This window comes from Monodon monoceros, unplaced genomic scaffold (assembly GCF_005190385.1).
Source record: "Monodon monoceros isolate NGI ecotype Baffin Bay Population unplaced genomic scaffold, NGI_Narwhal_1 Super_Scaffold_9, whole genome shotgun sequence".
Classification (NCBI taxonomy): Eukaryota; Metazoa; Chordata; class Mammalia; order Artiodactyla; family Monodontidae; genus Monodon; species Monodon monoceros.
Window position 1 is genome coordinate 13198386 of NW_021703786.1, and position 20769 is coordinate 13219154.

At 58.2% G+C, this 20769-nt stretch overlaps 1 protein-coding gene across 1 annotated transcript; it reads left to right on the forward strand.

Moving 5' to 3' along the window:
- The first annotated feature begins 2954 nt into the window (after positions 1–2954).
- COL1A1 (collagen type I alpha 1 chain) lies at positions 2955–19213 on the forward strand. Its single transcript, XM_029212499.1, has 51 exons — positions 2955–3184; positions 4687–4881; positions 5012–5046; positions 5147–5182; positions 5271–5372; positions 6207–6275; positions 6510–6554; positions 6714–6767; positions 6949–7002; positions 7523–7576; positions 7697–7750; positions 8080–8133; positions 8221–8265; positions 8382–8435; positions 8551–8595; positions 8763–8816; positions 9066–9164; positions 9251–9295; positions 9393–9491; positions 9621–9674; positions 9819–9926; positions 10005–10058; positions 10323–10421; positions 10601–10654; positions 10741–10839; positions 11449–11502; positions 11704–11757; positions 11875–11928; positions 12028–12081; positions 12526–12570; positions 12662–12760; positions 13021–13128; positions 13559–13666; positions 13875–13928; positions 14143–14196; positions 14419–14526; positions 14614–14667; positions 14787–14840; positions 14980–15141; positions 15230–15337; positions 15491–15598; positions 15705–15758; positions 15858–15965; positions 16390–16443; positions 16558–16665; positions 17007–17060; positions 17353–17460; positions 17552–17834; positions 17941–18131; positions 18418–18660; positions 18776–19213. Exons 1-51 carry the CDS (start codon positions 3082–3084, stop codon positions 18920–18922), a joined length of 4392 nt encoding a protein of 1463 aa, XP_029068332.1. The 5' UTR covers positions 2955–3081; the 3' UTR covers positions 18923–19213.
- Positions 19214–20769: the final 1556 nt, after the last annotated feature.

Below are 20769 nucleotides of genomic sequence, written 5' to 3' on the forward strand. Positions count from 1 at the left end.
AGAGCTGGAAAGGGCTGACCAAACTGCTCACCAGGTACACCAACACCTGGGCTGCCTCTTCTCTTTTACCCCACACCGTGCAGTCCAGACCGGGACTTGAGGGGCTCCGGGGGAGGAGGAGTGGGGAGCACAGGCGCATTGAGGGAGGGCACTTGGGGAAATTTGGAGAAGGAGTGAACCCAGAGCTCAGCACTTTCTTCCTTCTGGTTTTCTTCTTGAGGAATTTTTTTCCCTAAGTGCTGATGACTTTACCATTTCTTGGGGGTGGGGGGGAGGAGAGTTTGGCTTTTGCTCCCCCCACTCCAAATGCCAGACAAAGTCTTACATTCCACAAGAAGCCAGAGCTTCAGAGTTTCCTAAAGATGAGGTGGCGTCTCCTCCCGCTCCGGCCTCAGCTCCTGCTCTCCTTCCTCCCCCCACAAGTCTCAAGCCCTCAGTTCTGGCCAAGGAGGCCCAGCCAGGCTGGGAGGAGACCCCAAGCACATTCTTCCTCTCACTGTCATGCTGCAGAAATTAAAGACACATCTTGGGGCTGGGCGCCCGCCAAGTGTTTCAAGTCGAAAAGTGGCAGAGGAGGCCCTGGGCCTCAGCTCTATGCCACGTGTAAAAGATGCTTGGAAACCTTCTGCCCACAACTCCTGGGACGGAGGTCTGAAACTGGACATTGGGGTGGTGGCTATCGCACACCATACGCACAAAGCCTACCCCCCAATCCTAGGGGTCCCTAAACATTCTTCAGAACCACAGGCCCATGATGTAGCACGTCCCAATCCACGTCTCTGAGTCTTAATCTCCTTTAAGGTGGTCAAGTGAGCACGGCCTGAACAGGGAGCATGTGGGGAGGGGGCTGTAGGTGGGAGTACTTCTGGCTGCAAAAACGCAGCAAGCAGGGAGGTGGGCAGGTCACAGCAATTCTCACCTCCAGCCTGTGACTCTCCACCCCGGACAGCCATTGCAAAGGGGTGACTGCTCTGAGGGGCAGGGCTCGTGTCCCCCATTAGGGAGGGGGCGCTCCTTGTCCCTGACCCACACTGGAGGGGGCAGGAACTGCCATCTCAGCCCCTCAGCCCCCAGTCCTGCCCTGCAGTAGCTGGCACCAGATGGGGGCAGATACTGGGCCGCAAGCTGCTGCCACATGGTGGGGATAATTGATGAAGGCCTGTCCCTCCATTGCTGTCTCCAGTCCTGCCTCTCTGGAAACTCTATATTTTCCCTTTAATTATAGCCCCTGCAGTCTCCCTCTGCTGCCCCACCCACACGGCTCATCCTGGCTGCCCACGGGCTGGCCAGCCGACGTGGCTCCCTCCCCTTCTGTTCTCTTGGTCTTTTTTTTCCTTTGCCTTCGTTGCACAAAAGCAGCTGGGGGAGGGCGTGGAGAGGGGCAGGGGGAGGCAATGGAATCTTGGATGGTTTGGGGGAGGCGGGACTCCCCACTTCCACGTTTGCAGCTCTGGAGCGGTGGGGGTGGGGAGCTGCGCAGGAGGGATTGGAGTCGATGGGGCTCTGCAAAGGGATCCTCATTGCCTTCTCTTGGGTCCACATATTTCGGCAGGATCAGCCGCCTGGATAGATTGGGGTTGGGGTCGAGCACTGTCAGGAGGCTGGAACATAGAGAAGGGAGGACACTGGCTTCTGGAGGCATCTCCTCCAAATATAGCCTGTTGTTTTTGGGGTCCCCACTGCCTTTCAGGGTGTAGATGATTCTCTCCTGGTTCCAGGGACAAAGAGCAATGCCCTGGGTTTTCAGGAAAGAGGTGAGGCGGTGGGAAACATCCTCTAAAATAAGGTCACTCACCTGCAATCCCATTTCATACTCCCAAGGCAAGTCTCCCCCAGACACCCAAATTCTCCCATATGTCCCCAACCCTGAGTCCAGGTACAGACAGAGACAGAGCTTTCTGCAGTCCCCAGAAGGAGAACCCTCTCTCTGGTCAAGTGCTCTGCAGCACAGTTCTCTCCAGTTTGGCTGTGCCGGGTAGAAGGGTCTCTAACCAGGGCCTGGCCACTGGCCATGACAGACCCTAACACAAGACCCTTTTCTAAGTCGCCAGTGACCACAGTCCTCCCCATGCAAACTCACTCCCCCCAGCGTGGAAGAGTTTTAGCGATTTCTCACCACCACCCTGCTGCCCCATCACTCAACACCAAAGCTTCCTTCTGGAGAGACCGCGTAGTCAAATTTCTCAGCCAGTGCCTCAGCCTTCCCACCCCATCTCTCTCAATCATGCTGAGGTTTGGGGAGAGCATTGTACTTCATCTTGGAGCCTCAGGCATGGTAGAAGAATTGACATCCTGAAATAAAAACCCTCTTGCTAGCACCCATCCCCACGTATCTGATCCTTAATGTCTACAAATGAGTCCTTAACTTGTTCCCCAAATATTCCTAAGTTCCATACCCCAGCCACACCAGAAGACACCCCTAAACAGGCACATCTTTTTTTTTAGGTTCTCCTGCTTTAGAGGGGTGCCCAGCTGGCCTCTTCATACCCATCCCCTAGCTCTTGCCAACGATGTCAGGAGGGTGAACGAGGCATGGCCAGCAGAACTCTCTCCCAATCACCCCCAATCCTTCCATCTTTGAAAGGTTCCCTAACCAGCTCCCCAATTCCAGTTCTGCCCCCCAGGTCGGGGGTCCCAGTAAGAAAGCTGCAGAGGTGCCCCTACCCACTCTTTAGCGCACACTATATTGAGGACCTAGCCGCATCCCAGCGGCATCATCTCTGGCCCTGGCTGGGCTGGGGGGCTGGGGAGGCAGAGCCGCGAAGGGGGGAGATGTGCGGTGGACTCCCTTCCCTTCCGTTCCCTCCTCCTCCCCCTCTCCGTTCTCACTCCCAAATTGGGGGCCGGGCCAGGCAACTCTGATTGGCTGGGGGACGGGCAGCCGGCTCCCCCTCTCCCAGGGGCAGGGTTCCTCCCCGCTCTCCATCAGGATGGTATAAAAGGGGCCCGGGCCGGTGGTCGGAGCAGACGGGAGTTTCTCCTCGGGGTCGGAGCAGGAGGCACGCGGAGTGTGAGGCCACGCATGAGCGGACGCTAACCCCCACCCCAGCCGCAAAGAGTCTACATGTCTAGGGTCTAGACATGTTCAGCTTTGTGGACCTCCGGCTCCTGCTCCTCTTAGCGGCCACCGCCCTCCTGACGCACGGCCAAGAGGAGGGCCAAGAAGAAGGCCAAGAAGAAGACAGTAAGTCCCAAACTTTTGGGAGTCTAGGGCTGCTTGGTATCTTGCCCTGCGTTTGGTCCCAGGGGTCCGCGACTTAAACTGAGACTCGGGATGCTCCGGAGGCTCAGGAATGGAAGGAAGATGGTGAGGGCTTGTCCTCGGCGCCCTGGGATAGAAGGGACCGCACTCTGGGTCAGGGTGTAGATGAACGCCCCCCAGGAGTGAGAGGGGAGGATGCTGCACGGCGCGAGTTGGCACAGGAGGAGTTCTGAGCGCGCACTGCGAAGTACTGCGGGGAAAATGGGGTCTGGACGCCGGGTGGGGGGAAAGTACGTCGAAGATGGGATGGGGGCGCCGAGTTGGGAATTTGGAGCCCAAGCTATGAGTGATCAGAAAGGCTATGAGATGATTCATAAGGAAAGATTGTTTACCCTCTCTGCAGGCTAGACAATGTTCCTGGGGCCGCGGAGGTGCTGGGCGGAGCGGGGGAGGGGGCGTGGAGCGTGGGCGGGTTGAAGGAAGAGATTCTTCGGCGCGGACTTGGTCAGGCAGAGTCCTTGCGCCCTCTGCTGATCTACACTGGGCAGTGCGCCTCCTTATCCAGCGCTTCCCCGCGCAGGAGCCGGAGCGGGAAGACCGGGATTGTTGCCCGGTGTGGACCCCACCTCTAGACCTGGAAAATAAAGTTGGAGATAGGGTAGCCCCGTCTCTAGAAGAAGTAGCCAGTCGGGGGAAATTGCTTAGTGTCGCCCGCCACCTAGTGGCCGTCTGGGTAGATGATCCGCGGTGGGCGTGGTTAACTAACTTGATTTATTATTTGCGGACTTACTGGGTCTTTGGCTAAGGAGTGACCCAGAGGCACTGGCTGGCTTTGGGAAACGGGGGTTGTCACTGAGAGAGGCCTTTTGAGATGTCTGGGCGCTGGAGGTTAGGGCATATCCTACTTTTACGGTACGCTTCAAGTCTCTGGGCGGGATGCCACGCCAATCAGCCCCTCCCCCATGCTCCTAGCCCCGCCCACTCCATCCCACCTGCCCCGGGAATGGGGCGGGATCCGGGCTAGACCTCTGGTCTCTCCTGCCGTCCCCTCCTTCTGTCTCCACCCAAACCACGCCCCACAAGCCTGCCCTCTGGTTGGGGAGCTTCTCTTCCCACTCCTCCACCCCCCACTCTCCCACCGAATGGCTTTTTATTTCATTTGGCTTCAGCGCAAATGGTCTGGGGTTGGAGTTGGAAGCAACCCCGGCCTAAAACTTTGTTTAAATTCCTGAGAACTGGAAAGAGTTATAGCTTCCCTGGCCAGGCGCCTCGGCCCTGTCACTGGCGCTGAGGAGGAGCAGATGAGCGGTGAAGGATTTGGGGAAAGGAAAAACAAAAAGACAAAAAAAGGAGAGGCGGGAAAGGGAAAATCTAAATGTGCCTCTAAGGCCGAGGGGAAGGGACGGTGGGGTTGGGGTACCTGGAGCCCCGAGGTGGGGGACTCGCGCGCCGCTGACAGCCCCCATCTCCCCCTCTTGCCCCAGTCCCACCAGTCACCTGCGTACAGAACGGCCTCAGGTACCATGACCGAGACGTGTGGAAACCCGTGCCCTGCCAGATCTGTGTCTGCGACAACGGCAACGTGTTGTGCGATGACGTGATCTGCGACGAAATCAAGAACTGTCCCAACGCCAAAGTCCCCGCGGGCGAGTGCTGCCCCGTCTGCCCGGAAGGCGAGGGTATAGCTCGGGGCCTGGGCCGGGGCGGGGGCGGGGGCTCTCCCTTGCCCAGCGCAGGGGAGGCGTCTGTTGCCGGAAGCACCTGGAGCAAACCTTGCCTCTAAGCCGAGTCTCTTCCCCCCCCCCCCAGCGTCACCCACGGACCAAGAAGCCACTGGAGTCGAGGTAATTCTCTGCCCTCGACTTTCGCCACCCCGCCCAAGACTCTTCGCGGTTCTCCTTCTCTAACCCGGCTTCTCTTGTTTCTTCTGCCCCAACCCCATAGGGACCCAAAGGAGACACTGGCCCCCGAGGCCCAAGGGTAAGCGGTGCCCTCTCCCGGCTGTTGGGGCTGGAGGTGGGCGTGGCTCCTGGCCTGCGCTCACCCGGCCCGCCCTCTCCCGCTGCAGGGACCCGCTGGCCCCCCTGGCCGAGATGGCATTCCTGGACAACCTGGACTTCCCGGACCCCCCGGACCCCCAGGACCTCCCGGACCCCCTGGCCTCGGAGGAGTAAGTGGAGAGTCGAGGCGTTCTTGGAAGGCCTTATGTCACCTCGCCCCCCCCCCCCATCGCGGGGTTTTTAGTTTGTTGGGGTTGGTTTGTCTTGGCAGATGGCATACTTCATAGTATGAAATAACTTCAAACTTACAGGAAGAGAGAAAAGTTGCAAAAATAATGCAAAGAACTTTCACATATCCACGATTTGTCACATTTGTTTTATCAGTTTCTGTGTATAAATATAATTATCTGGGTTTTTTTTTTTTTTTCTAAACCATTTGAGAGTAAGTTGCTAGTATTATGTCCCTTGGCTCCTAAATACTTTAGCATGTATTTTCTGAGAGCAAGAACATTCTCGTAACATGAGCGTTGCACAATGACTACATTTTGGAAATTTAACATTGATACAGTACTGTTTATTATCTAATACGCAGTCCACATTCAAACTTCACCAATGTTCCCAATAATGGCCTTTATAGCTTTTTTGCTGTTGTACCTGTTCCAGGATCCAAGCCAGGATCATGAATTGCATTTAATTGTCATGTCTCTAGTTTCCTTTCGCCTGGAACATTCCTCAGACTTTCTTTGTCTTTTATGACACTGACATTTTTTGAAGAGGCCCGTTGTTCTGTAGACTGTCCCTTAAATTGGGTTTGTTGGATGTGTCTTCATGATTACATTCCAGTGATACGTCTCGGGCAGGGCTATGCCCCAGGTCATGTTGTTGTCCTGCATAGCGTGTCACATCAGGAGGCACGTGGTATCAGTTTTTCCCGTTACTGGTGATATCTTCTGCCTTTCAACTCACTGCCCTGACCCTGCTTTCTCATGTACTCTCTCTTCTAGAACTTTGCTCCCCAGATGTCTTATGGCTATGATGAGAAATCAACAGGAATTTCTGTGCCTGGCCCCATGGTGAGTCACCAGCGAGGGATGTGGAGGACAGAAGAAGAGCAAATGAGGATCCAGACAGGATAGGCCAGGGAAGGGATATGGGGTGGCATAGATAACTTAGGAGCTCAAGAAGACCTTTGGGACTTCAGAATCCAGAGAGGATGCCAGGCAACTGGGTGGTCTGAATGGGAACCATGGGAGATAACCTTTCCTACAGAGGCTTCATTATGGCCTCCCTTTCTTTTTCTTCTGTAGGGTCCTTCTGGTCCTCGTGGTCTCCCTGGCCCCCCTGGCGCACCTGTGAGTATCCAGGATGTCTACACCGCTTTGGGCTCTGGGCTTTTGGAAAGAGGATTGGCATGAGGGCAGGGAAGGTGCTCAGAGATCTCTTGGTGAGATGGGGGACAGGTTGGCAGGGACCTACTCTTCTAACCCTACCCCTCTCTCCCTGTCTGCCAGGGTCCCCAAGGTTTCCAAGGCCCCCCTGGTGAGCCTGGCGAGCCTGGAGCCTCAGTAAGTGCTCCCCAACTTGTACTCTCTGTGCAAATATACACTCCCTCTACAAATACATGGATTCTCCTATTGAAGGACCACCATCTGGGGTCTTTCTTACCTCCTTCTTCCAATCCTAGCCTTCCCCTTCTTTTTTCCTTATCCTGGCCATTCTAACATCCTCTCTTCCTGTCTCCTCTAGGGTCCCATGGGTCCCCGTGGTCCCCCTGGCCCCCCTGGCAAGAACGGAGATGATGTAAGTAGCCCTGGTAAAGAGATACCATCTGACCCCCACCACCTCTCCATGTGTTAGGTCCCTGTAATCTCTACCCCAGTGCCCCCACCACCTTTGGGGGTGATACCCAGAGAAAGGAGGGCATGTTCTCCTTGATTCATGGGACTGCCCTTGAAAAAGGAGCCTCCTGGGATGTTTCCCCATCTTCCTAACAGAGGTGGCTCTCCCTCCCCTCACCCCAGTCACCTTAAAGCAGTCCCCAACCCCATCCCCTGATGTGAATGGCTTCCCACAGGCTTAACCACTCTGGGTACCTCAGATTCTCACTCCACATGGTGAGATTAAGATGCTGGTGACAGAAATAAACAGAAATTCCTTTGGAGGGACGTAAAATTCAAGCAAGGGTTGCATGGTAGATTTAAACTGAGATAAGGTTCTGGGCCTCTAAGCCTGACCCTCAACGACCCCAGGAAGACCCAGGCCTTCCATACTTTTCCAACTCAGGGGGCACGGGCACGATGGCCTTTTCTCTTTCTCTCAGGGTGAAGCTGGAAAGCCTGGTCGTCCTGGTGAGCGCGGGCCTCCTGGACCTCAGGTGAGCAGGAGGATGGCGTGGCTGCCTCCAGGCTTTGCTGCATTTGGGCTTCATTTGGGAGCTGTGTCCACAGTGGTGTCTTCTAACAGCCCTGCCTTTGTCCTTTTCTTTTCTCTCCAGGGGGCCCGGGGATTGCCCGGAACAGCTGGCCTCCCTGGAATGAAGGGACACAGAGTGAGTCACCTTTGTGTCATCTAAGTTCCCAAAGTCTCAGCATCGCATTCCAGCCCTTTCCCCAAAGGATCCTGGTGTGCGTCGTGGTGGGTGGCAGCTGTATAAGTTCCAAGGGATAGAGAGTAGACATCAAAGAGAACTTCCCTCCATTGGGAAGGAAATCCCAATAAAGGCATGGAGTGAGATCTTGGGCCAGTTGGGGTTTAGTCTAGCTCAGACACAGGGAGATAGCTGTGATGACCTCCTGAGGTTCCTCCTGAGGTCTGGGTGGCTGTCAAGGTTGTCCACAGTCTCCACAAGATCTCACTTTGGCCCTCTTCCTATCTTAGGGTTTCAGTGGTTTGGATGGTGCCAAGGGAGATGCTGGTCCTGCTGGTCCCAAGGTAAGAGGCTGTGTGACTGTCATGGTCCTCCACCTCCCCTGCAGTCCCACCATGAATGAATTTCTAACTCTATTCTCTGCTCTGTAGGGTGAGCCTGGTAGCCCTGGTGAAAATGGAGCTCCTGGTCAGATGGTGAGTGTGTCCAGTTGTAGAAGGAAGGGAGGGAACAGGACGTAGTGGCAAGATGGGGGCTTGGGGAGAGGGGTGTGTCTCCTGTCTCACTTGGCTTCTCTTGGTTTTGTTGTCAGGGCCCCCGTGGTCTGCCTGGTGAGAGAGGTCGCCCTGGAGCCCCTGGCCCTGCTGTAAGTACTCCTGGCCCCTTGGGGGACTCCAGGTTCTGGAAGGGGTTCCCTAGGAGCTAAAGGGACTGAGCAGTGCTCAGTGAATGTAACCGGGGCTTTCCCCTCTCTCCTGCAGGGTGCTCGTGGAAATGATGGTGCTACTGGTGCTGCTGGACCCCCTGTGAGTACAGCCCTTAGACCTCAGTGCCTGGGATTGCGGAGGGGTCTCAGTGTCAGCTCTTGGGTCTGATACCAGGGGCAGGACTGAACCCCAGGACCTTTTCTGTCCCAGGGTATGACTTGAGGCTGCCATCTTCCTTCTCACTAACATCTTCCTTTCATTCACAGGGTTCCACTGGCCCCGCTGGTCCTCCTGGTTTCCCTGGTGCTGTTGGTGCTAAGGTGAGACCCCCACCCTCCAATGAGCAGGGCTCCCACAGGCCAAGGGGTGGGCATCTCCCAGCTCCCCAAACCAGAGGGACCCAGAATCAAGAGAGAAGCCCAGTCCCCAACACCTTTGTCCTGGGGTCCCCTTCTCTGATCTTGAAGTCCTGACTCTTGGTCTCCTGTCATGGCCCTTCACCCCCTGCCATCCAGCCATGAGGTTGGGCTCCCAGGGTGGCTCCTGACAGGTTCTTTCTTCCAATCCAGGGTGAAGCTGGTCCCCAAGGATCCCGAGGCTCTGAAGGTCCCCAAGGTGTGCGTGGCGAGCCCGGCCCCCCTGGCCCTGCTGGTGCCGCTGGCCCTGCTGTAAGTGTCACCTCCTCAGTACCCCCGTGCCTCTCCCTAACTCAGAGTCCTTGCCTGTCACTCACCCACCTCTCTCTGTGTCACAGGGAAACCCTGGTACTGATGGACAGCCTGGTGCTAAAGGTGCCAATGTAAGTATCCTGCAGGTTTCAGAGCCGCCCCTGGTGCCCACCTTCCGCCCACCCTGTGCCCTCCACTCCTGGGCTTAACTTGTTCTGCCTCCCGCAGGGCGCTCCTGGTATTGCTGGTGCTCCTGGCTTCCCGGGTGCCCGAGGCCCCTCTGGACCCCAGGGTCCCAGCGGCCCCCCTGGTCCCAAGGGTAACAGCGTAAGTACTGCTCTCTCTCTTCTGCCCCACCCCATGAGCTGGCTCCCGTGGCCCTTGTCTGGGAAGCATGACGATCCAGGCCAGCTGAGCATCCCCACTTTCCACTCATCTTCCTCTCCTCCCACTCAGGGTGAACCTGGTGCTCCTGGCAACAAAGGAGACACTGGCGCCAAGGGAGAGCCCGTAAGTCCCCCAGCAGCCCCTTGGGGGAGGTCCAAGGAGGAATGGGAGCCCCTGGTGCTGGACACCCAGCCTCAAGCCTGTTCTGGAGCTGGTACCAGGACAGTCCCTCACCACAGGCTGCCCCCTCCTCTCTGCCCTCTCCAGGGCCCCACTGGTATTCAAGGTCCCCCTGGCCCTGCTGGGGAAGAAGGAAAGCGAGGAGCCCGAGGTGAACCCGGACCTGCTGGCCTGCCTGGACCCCCTGGCGAGCGTGTAAGTGCCCCCTTCTCAGCCCCAGTGCCGGCCTGATGCCCACGTGTCTGAGCTCACTGACCTCCTCTCCTCCCACAGGGTGGACCCGGTAGCCGCGGTTTCCCTGGCTCAGATGGTCTTGCTGGTCCCAAGGTAACCTCTCTTCGTGGGTGGGAGGCTGACCCTGCCGCTCCCTGGACATTACCTTCCTCTCCCAGATATAGTCAACCGTCTCCCACCCCCACCGCCCGGTCATTAGTGCCCATACTGGGGCTGCAGACCTCTCTCTTCACACTTAGCCTCACCTTGACCTTCCTACCACCACCAGTGCCTCTCAAAGCACCACCCACAGCCCAGGAGGAAGAGGCCAGCCCATGATAAAGAGACCCTAATTGTTGCTGTGACTCCCCCAACCAGGGTCCCGCTGGTGAACGTGGTGCTCCTGGCCCTGCTGGCCCCAAAGGTTCTCCCGGTGAAGCTGGTCGCCCCGGTGAAGCTGGTCTGCCTGGTGCCAAGGTGAGACCCCAGCCCTCTGCCCGGCTTGGCCCATGACCCTGCCCATCCTATGAGGGTTCTGGAGCAGGACCACAGATCCAGCTTCTAGAATGTCCTCCACCCCAGCCTCCACTCTCCTTCTCCCCCTCTTCCACCACCCTTATCCCCCACCCCACTCACACCTCTCTGACTCCCCCTAGGGTCTGACTGGAAGCCCTGGCAGCCCTGGTCCTGATGGCAAAACTGGCCCCCCTGTAAGTATCACTCCCCCAGGCCCACATCAGTCTCCTGACCTCTCACCCTCTGTCCTCACCTCCACTTTTGTACCTTCCATCCTCAGGGTCCTGCTGGTCAAGATGGCCGCCCCGGACCCCCAGGCCCTCCTGGTAGCCGTGGTCAGGCCGGTGTGATGGGTTTCCCTGGGCCTAAAGGTGCTGCTGTGAGTACTCAGTGAGGCGTATCACAGGGACAGACACACTTGGGGTGAGGGTGGGGGTGGGGGGAAGAGTCCTCGCTCTGAGGCCACCTCTGCCACTGACTTGCTATGTGGCCTCAAGCCACTCATTGCCCCTCTCTGGGCCTCAGTCTCCCTATTCCATAAAATGAGAGACCTCTCCTGGCTTTACTACCATTGCTCTATCCCTGGAAATAAATATCGTTGGCCCCCAAACACACACACACACACACACACACACACACACACACACACGGGGATAGGATATCTTGGTGGGTTCTTTGAGGTTCAAAAGAAGATATCAGAAGAGATGAAAGCCCTTTGCAGCTCAGGTCACCAAAGGCATACAATGGGGAGAAGAAAGAGAAGAGGGTGGAGAGAGGGGCCTAAGGGGCGGGTCGTCTGGGAGGAGAGGGCTCAGGGAGAGGCCAAGAGATGGAGCAGTGGAAGCCAGCAAAGGCCTTCCTCAGGGGCCAGAGCTGATTGACAGATTCAAAAGTTCCTTAAAAATTCCACTCAAAGTAAACGGGAGGGACCCAGGAGGCCCCGGTTTCCCACTTCAGCTCCCTCAACCCTAACTCTCTCTCCCCACAGGGAGAACCCGGCAAGGCTGGAGAACGAGGCGTTCCTGGACCCCCCGGCGCTGCTGTAAGTATCGCCTTTTGGTCCCTGTCCCCTCCCTGCCTCCGCCCACGTCACATCCCTACATCCTGCAGGAGGGATGCGGGAGGCTCCAGCCCATCCCCAGGGCGTCAGGACCCCCAGCCCCCAGGCCCCCTACCTGTGCTCTCTTCCTCAGCTGCCCGCCCACCTCACCACCCTGACCCCTTTTTCACTCTCTCCCCATAGGGTCCTGCTGGCAAAGACGGAGAAGCTGGAGCCCAGGGACCTCCCGGACCTGCTGTGAGTGTCCCTGACGGGGAGGCCTGGGGAGGGGGTGCTGTGGGGCAGGAAAGGGGAGATAGCCCCCGTCCCCCTTCTCCTGAGCTTTCCCATGACCGCAGCATTTCCTCCTTGCAGGGCCCTGCTGGTGAGAGAGGTGAACAAGGCCCTGCTGGCTCCCCCGGATTCCAGGTGAGGCCTCACGGCTGTCAGGGTGTTGGAAGAGGGGCATGAGGAACACCTCTTCCAGATTCTAATCCCTCGCTTCCCTCCCCCATTTCCCACCTACAGGGTCTCCCTGGCCCTTCTGGTCCTCCTGGTGAAGCAGGCAAACCCGGTGAACAGGTAAGAGGTAGCAGGCAGCTGAAGAGATGGGGAGCGCAGGGAATACAGAGGGAGAGTCCAGCCCCCTAGCTAATCAGACAACCATCAACTAGAGGGATCAAGGTTAGACTCGAGGAAGGACTTCCCGTCATGAAGGGTGCCACACAGAGGGGAGCAAAGAGCTGCACCTCTGTGTGACAGGATCTGGAAGGAGCTGCCTGGCTGCTGGTCTGGATGACTTCTTTTTAGAGCTGCTGGAATACTCTGGCTTTCCCTCAACCCCAAGTCTGGGGAGGGTGACACATTCATGAGGAGGAGTAGAGGGATAATCCCGGTTCAATGCTGAGAAGGGATTGGTCTCCAATCACAGACCCCAAGGGCTAGCCCCCAGGTGGACAAGAATGTTTTCTAGTTGGGAGGACCAAGGTGGGTTCTGCTCACTGTGTGTCCCTCCCTCCCGCTCAGGGTGTTCCTGGAGACATTGGTGCCCCCGGCCCCTCTGGAGCAAGAGTAAGTAGAGCCTCTTGCTGCTTCTAGCAACATGCCCCGTGCTTGGCCCCGTCTCTGCAGCCACCTCACGGGCCCTGTCCTTTCCTTCCAGGGCGAGAGAGGTTTCCCTGGCGAGCGTGGTGTGCAAGGGCCCTCCGGTCCTGCAGGTCCCCGTGGGTCCAACGGTGCCCCTGGCAATGATGGTGCTAAGGTAAGGGCAGCACAGGGACCAGGTCTCACCCTTCCTGTGATGGGGGATGCCTGGCTGTGACCAAAGCCGGCTGGATGTTGGGGAGGGATGGGGGGACAAGACTGGGGGGGGTCCATGTGCAGCCTGAAGTTCTGGGCTGTGAGCCTTTCCTCTTAGCTAGTACCTGTCTTTGGCCTCAGAACCAAGCCTGGGAGAAATTAAGAGGGGGCTCAAAGCTGTGACCCACTTCTGAGACTCCAGTCTTCTTGGTTGTCATACAGGGCGATGCTGGTGCCCCTGGAGCCCCTGGTAACCAGGGCGCCCCTGGCCTTCAAGGAATGCCTGGTGAACGAGGTGCAGCAGGTCTCCCAGGCCCTAAGGGTGACAGAGTAAGTTGAACTCCCCCCTCCCTCGAACCCTGTGTGGTTCCCATCTGTCTCTGCTTCAGATCCCTCAGCATCTCTCTTTCTACTCCTTTGGGTCTTTCCCTGTTCTCCTTAATCCTCCTTCTTCTCTGGCCTCTTGGCTGATGAATCCTTACCTATAGTCCAGGCCCTACCCTTCCCATGTGTTACCATGGCAACAAGAGGTGGGAGGGGGGCTCCTGGACGAGGAATCCCTCTACACAAAGCAGGAGCTTCTTAATCTAAGTTCCCCGGAATCCCCACACAGACACCTTTCCCCTGAAAGATCTTGAGTCCTTGGCACACATGGGGGCAGGGCAGACACAAACTGAGGAGGGGTCCCAGACACAAGCAGGATGCCATAGGTCACCTCCTTGCCCCACACTGGAAATCTCAGACTTTCCTATGTCTTTAGGGCGATGCTGGTCCCAAAGGTGCTGATGGTGCTCCTGGCAAAGATGGCGTCCGTGGTCTGACTGGTCCCATTGGTCCTCCTGGCCCCGCTGGTGCCCCTGGTGACAAGGTGAGATGGCTGCCTCCCCACCTTCTTCCCTAACACACAGCTTCCCCAGCAAGCCTGGGCACAGCTCTGCAGGGGGAGGCAGCTCCTGCCATTCTAAGCTGGTGATCCAAAGGTGGGGGGCCAGAAGGGAGGATGACTCTCCTGGGTTATCCGCCAGGAGTATTCAGCATGGGCCCCTGACCCTGCGCCTCTTGTCCCTCCCTCTCAGGGTGAAACTGGTCCTAGCGGCCCTGCTGGTCCCACTGGAGCTCGTGGTGCCCCCGTAAGTACAGAAGAGCCAGTTAAGGCTCCATACTCCAGCCTTCTCTCCCTTCATACTGCCCCTGGCCCTCTTTCTGGCCCTCCTCCACCTTGGCTCCCACCTGCTCTGGTCCCTGTGGAGTTCTCCTCAGGCCCTCCTTCCCCACCCTCCGGTCCATCCCATCCCACCTTCCCCCAGATCAGGGCATCTCTCCATTTGCCTCCTTTTCTTCTAGGGAGACCGTGGTGAGCCTGGTCCCCCCGGCCCTGCTGGCTTCGCTGGCCCCCCTGTGAGTACCAAGATCCCTTTCATCTTCCATCTCCAACTAGGCCCTGGGGCCTTGAGTGACTGGATGAGGAGAGAGGCATTGGCCTGATTCAGAGAAGGAGGGTGGAGGGGGAATTGTCTCCCATTCAAGCATCTTCCTGCCTGGAGTTCCTGTCCTTCCTCAGCTGACTTCCTAGGCCGGCACAGCCCTCTCCTCCACTCACCACACTCCCTCCTCCCCCAGGGTGCTGATGGCCAACCTGGTGCTAAAGGCGAACCTGGTGATGCTGGTGCTAAAGGCGATGCTGGTGCCCCTGGCACTGCTGGACCCACTGGACCTCCTGGCCCCATTGTGAGTATCTCGCCATCTAGGGCCCGAGCTGCCGGCAGGCTGGATCCAGGACTGGCCCAGCCGTGACTCCTCTGTGCTCTCCTACAGGGTAACGTTGGTGCTCCCGGACCCAAAGGTGCTCGTGGCAGCGCTGGTCCCCCTGTGAGTACCTCACTGTGATTCTCTGCCGAGGCTCTCCCCAGCCCGCGTTTAGAGATGGGGCGGCTGGGCCAGGTGAGGGGCTGTCCTCCCTCTGATTGCTTCTTTGTCCTCTTCTCTAGGGTGCTACTGGTTTCCCTGGTGCTGCTGGCCGAGTCGGTCCCCCTGGGCCCTCTGTAAGTGTCTGTGGTGGAGACTCCACCGGTCTGGGAGGGTATGGGGCACAGGCCGTCAGGAGTGCAGTGGGCCCGACTACGGCTTCCATAATGCTCCGGAATCCGATGGATTCTGACGGCCCCAATTCTCCCCAACCAGGGAAATGCTGGACCCCCTGGACCTTCTGGTCCTGCTGGCAAAGAAGGCAGCAAAGGCCCCCGCGGTGAGACCGGCCCCGCTGGGCGTGCTGGTGAAGTCGGTCCTCCCGGTCCCCCTGGCCCCGCTGGTGAGAAAGGAGCCCCTGGTTCTGATGGACCTGCTGTAAGTGCACTACGCTCCAGATGGGTCCAGAGTGGGGGCAGCGTCCCTGGCCACTGGAAGTCACCTCACCCCCACCCGTCCCCCACAGGGCGCTCCCGGCTCTCCCGGACCTCAGGGCATTGCTGGACAGCGTGGCGTGGTCGGCCTGCCTGGTCAGCGAGGAGAAAGAGGCTTCCCTGGTCTTCCTGGCCCCTCTGTGAGTGCCCCCTCACCTTGCGGATCCCGACGAGAACAGTTGCAGGACTTGGAGGGCGCAGGGTGGGGGTGTTGGGGTCAGCGGGGACAGAGGTGGCGGGTCCTAAGGCCCTCTCCCACCCCATCCCCGGCCTGACCCTTTCTTCTCCCTCAGGGTGAACCTGGCAAACAAGGTCCTTCTGGAGCAAGTGGTGAACGTGGCCCCCCTGGTCCCATGGGCCCCCCCGGATTGGCTGGACCCCCTGGCGAGTCTGGACGTGAGGTAAGCGGTTGCCGGCCCCACGCCAGTGCCCTTGGTGTGGCCATCTCGGCCTTGGCCTGAGCCTCCCTCCCCTTGGCTGCCGTTCACCTTCCCCTGCTCTCTGCAGGGAGCCCCTGGTGCCGAAGGATCCCCTGGACGAGATGGTTCTCCGGGCCCCAAGGTAAGACGGCTGCACCCTGGGGCCACAGCCCCACCTGCCGCTCCACCTGGCCCTCTCAGCTGGGGCTGACCCGGATTCCCCTCCTCCCCCCCCCCCCAGGGTGACCGTGGTGAGACCGGCCCTGCTGGACCCCCTGGTGCTCCTGGTGCCCCTGGTGCCCCTGGCCCCGTCGGCCCTGCTGGCAAGAGCGGCGATCGTGGCGAGACTGTAAGTAGCTGGCCTCTGGCTTTACCATTTCTGCTCAGGCCAGGGACTCTCCAGGCCTGCCGAGGGGTCTGCAGATGGACACCTGACTTCACCTAAGCAGGGGAGAAGAGGAGGCCTTGCAAGATGTCTGGTCCCTTGGCCTCCCTGAAAACACTGAGCCACAGCTCAGCCTTGAGACCCCTCCTCCCGACAGTCCGTTTCCCCCAAGGAATGGGGTTTGTTCCCAGGTGCTCGCCCCAGCTTACATGAGGCCTGAATTTACATGAAGATTCACCTGGGGTCAGGAGAGAATGGATATGGTGGGAAAAGATGAGTGGAAAGAGGGATTTGGCCAAGGGGGGGTTCTCACCTGCAGCTCAGGCCGTGCCAGCCCTCAGCTGGGCTCTCCCTGACCAGGATCTAATGCTCTCTTTGCTCTCCCCAGGGTCCTGCTGGTCCCGCTGGTCCCATTGGCCCCGTTGGTGCCCGCGGCCCCACCGTAAGTGCCCTGCTATGGCCCTTGTGTGCTCAGAACCCTTGTCCAGATGTGGACTGCACCCCCTCAGTGCTAACAGAACTTCCACCTGACAGCCTGTCCCCATCTCTCTTCTAGGGACCCCAAGGCCCCCGTGGTGACAAGGGTGAGACAGGCGAACAGGGCGACAGAGGCATTAAGGGTCACCGTGGCTTCTCTGGTCTCCAGGGTCCCCCTGGCCCTCCCGTGAGTATGCCCAGCCCCTCCCCAGCGCCCAGCTGCCATCTTGTCTTCTTTTATCATCTCCCCAAGTCCTGCTGTGTGATGGGGGAGGACACTTTGCCTCGGTTTCCCTCTCTGGACCGTCCTTCTCCTCCCTAGTGGGGACTGGGGTCTGAAGACTAATGGGTATTTCCAAGTAGCCTCTGAGAGAGTGAGGGGTGTGCAATGAGGGATCGTGGGAGGGGTATCAGCCTATGGACACCCTGGGGCTAGACTTCCAGAATAACAAGGTGGCTGGCGGGGGGCGGTTGCTGGCCACATTTGACCTACACTTGGCCTAAACTGTCTTCACATCTCTCCTTCAGGGCTCTCCTGGTGAGCAAGGTCCCTCCGGAGCTTCTGGTCCTGCTGGTCCCCGCGTGAGTTGTGTCTTCTATTTAGCTGCTCTTCCTGGGTCCCTCGCCTCTCTGGAGAAGGGTCTGGGGCAGGGCATGAAAGAAGGGAAGGGGGTTCTGGACCACCTTACGCAGCCCTCGCCTCCCCCTCCCCACTGCTTCCTCCCACAAAATTTCCTGGCCCAGCTGTGGGAGTGAGCCGTAATGAGGCTGAGGAACCAGAGCCCAGGCAGAGTGGGTTGTGGGCTTCTCTGCCAGAGCTGGGGTGGGCCCGTGCTTTCTGGCAGGCTTTCTCCAACCAGCTTCCTCCCTGCAGGGTCCCCCTGGCTCCGCTGGTACTCCCGGCAAAGATGGACTCAACGGTCTCCCAGGCCCCATCGGTCCCCCTGGTCCTCGTGGTCGCACTGGTGATGCTGGTCCTGCTGTATGTGGTCCCCCACCTTGTCTGCCCATGGCCCTCCAGCCCCGAAAGCACTGAACCCCGGTAATCCCCCCTCTCCTCCCTCTCTGCGCAGGGTCCCCCCGGCCCTCCCGGACCCCCTGGTCCCCCTGGTCCTCCCAGCGGTGGTTACGACTTCAGCTTCCTGCCCCAGCCACCTCAAGAGAAGGCTCAGGATGGTGGCCGCTACTACCGGGCTGATGATGCTAATGTGGTCCGTGACCGCGACCTCGAGGTGGACACCACTCTCAAGAGCCTGAGCCAGCAGATCGAGAACATCCGGAGCCCTGAAGGCAGCCGCAAGAACCCTGCCCGCACCTGCCGTGACCTCAAGATGTGCCACTCCGACTGGAAGAGCGGTAAGGGCTGGCCCAGCTGTGCCTCCTCCTGCCGCGACGGGGCTGAGCCCTGAGGTGCCCACATCCCGTACCTCCCCTGACGCCATCTCACCCTGCCCCACTGCAGGAGAATACTGGATTGACCCCAACCAAGGCTGCAACCTGGATGCCATCAAGGTCTTCTGCAACATGGAGACAGGTGAGACCTGCGTGTATCCCACTCAGCCCAGCGTGGCCCAGAAGAACTGGTACATCAGCAAGAACTCCAAGGACAAGAGGCATGTCTGGTACGGCGAGAGCATGACCGGCGGATTCCAGGTGCGTGAGCTCGATCCCGTAGCCGCTCTTAGGAGATGGGCTGGCCCAGGGCTCAGAAGGGCCTAAGGGTAGGTCCTGGGTGGACCAGACGTCTGCTAAGTGTGATCAGCTGGGAGGCAGGAGACCTGGGTCCTTGATACGGGGTCAAACACAGGGTGACTGGGGGCAAGGGGTGCCACCTCTGGACGTAAGTTTCACTAGGATGCTCTCAGGGGACTCCAGGGAGGGAGGCCAGGACCGGAGGCTCCAACACAGCCACTCACTTGTCGCTCTTCCGCTCCCACAGTTCGAGTACGGCGGCCAGGGCTCCGATCCCGCCGATGTGGCCATCCAGCTGACTTTCCTGCGGCTGATGTCCACTGAGGCCTCCCAGAACATCACCTACCACTGCAAGAACAGCGTGGCCTATATGGACCAGCAGACTGGCAACCTCAAGAAGGCCCTGCTCCTCCAGGGCTCCAACGAGATTGAGATCCGGGCCGAGGGCAACAGCCGCTTCACCTACAGCGTCACCTACGACGGCTGCACGGTGAGTCCAGCAGGGCCCCCGCTCTGGGCTTTGGCTTTCCGGGCAGGCCCAGTCCCCCTACCCCCTCACTGCCACTTGGTGACACCCCTCTCCCATTGTCTCCCTTTCACCCCAGAGTCACACCGGAGCCTGGGGCAAGACAGTGATCGAATACAAAACCACCAAGACCTCCCGCTTGCCCATCATCGATGTGGCCCCCTTGGACGTTGGCGCCCCAGACCAGGAATTCGGCATCGACGTTGGCCCTGTCTGCTTCCTGTAAACTCCCTCCACCCCAACCTGGCTCCCTCCCACCCAACCCACTTGCCCCTGACTCTGGAAACAAAGAACCCAAACTGAACCCCCCAAAAAGCCAAAAAAATGGGAGACAATTTCACATGGACTTTGGAAAATATTTTTTTCCTTTGCATTCATCTCTCAAACTTAGTTTTTATCCTTGACCAACTGAATATGACCAAAAACCAAAACTGCATTCAACCTTACCAAAAAAAAAAAAAAAGAATAAATAAATAACTTTTTAAAAAAGGAAGCTTGGTCCACTTGCTTGAAGACCCACGTGGGGGTAAGTCCTTTTCTGCCCGTTGGGCTTATGACACCCCAACGCTGCCCTTTCTGCTCCTTTCTCCATGGCTTCTTGGGGCCTCCCCTCCACTGCTCCCAGAATCTAAGTCTCCCCAAAAGACACAGGAAACAATGCATTGTCTGCCCAGCAACCAAAGGCAATGTTGAAACACCCAAGTGGCCCCCACACTCCCAGCCTACTCCCTTCACCCAGAACCCCCGAGCCCTGGGGGAACCCGGAGTTCTCAGACTGCCAAAGAAGCCTTACCATCTGGCATCCCTGTTGCCCCGGCAACATACCCCTCTTTGTTTTTGAGGGGGAGCATGCCAGGGGCACCACTGGCCCTTCACCACCGGGTTTGGAGAAAAGTCAGGAGGGGCCAAGACAGAGCAGAAACATCGGATTTGAGAAACATGCCAATCCCCCCCGTGCTACCCAGCTGGGTGGGAGAGACTGCTCTGTTCCTTGTGTAATTGTGTTGCTGAAAGACTACCTCGTTCTCGTCTTTGGTCTTTGTGTGTCACCGGGGCAACTGCATGGGGGGCGGGATGGGGGCAGGGTGGAAGGGGCTCCCCGTTTTATATCAAAGGTGCTACATCTCTGTGATGGGGTGGGGTGGGGAGGGAATCACTGGTGCTATGGAAGTGGAAACGCACCCCCCCCCTTAGGCCAGCAAATGTTCCTTTTTGTTCAAAGTCTTTTTTTATTCTTTGTTTTTTTTTTTTTTTTCTTGTGGATGGGGACTCGTGAATTTTCTAAAGGTGCTATTTAATGTGGGGGAGAGAGTGCCGGCTCCAGACAGGGTCACTTGCTCTCCACCCTCTCTTCATCCCCCTCGGCGCCTCGCACCACCTCAGGCCTCTCTCCTGTCTCTCCCGACCTCTCCCTCCTCTGAAACCCTCTCCTCAGCTGTATCCCATCCTCACGGCCTCTCTTGTAGCCTGTTCTGCGTTCTCTCTCACTGGGTTTCAGAGCACAATTTCCCAAAGCACAAAGCAGTTTTTCCCCCTAGGGGTGGGAGGAAACAAGAGACTCTGTACCTATTTTGTATGTGTATAATAATTTGAGATGTTTTTAATTATTTTGATTGCTGGAATAAAGCATGTGGAAATGACCCAAACCTATCTGCAGTGGCCTCCTAATTTCCTTCCTTGGAGTTGGTGGAGGGGAGTCCTGGGGAGGGAGCTTTGGGAGGTGGGTGGGCTCTCCTTCAGCGTCTGCCCCTTCCCTTCCCCTCTCCCTCTAGCACCCTTGACAGACCCTCCCCCTCCCTCTTGCCTTTCTTACGCCTTTACCCTTTCTCTTAACTCTCTCCTCATCTTCCTTGCATGTCTCCCATACCCTCTTGTCCCTTACAGTGCCAGACAGGCAACCCACTTGTGCGTCAACACACACACACACACACACACCTCCCTGCACATCCTGCCCTGCCCAAACCTCATGCCCATGCCCATCAATGCCATCAGCTCTCGCTGCTCCCCCCTACTGCTGGGGGCACCCTGCAGGGTTGGGGGGCTGTGGTCAGGGCACTGGGAGGCCCACGGTTG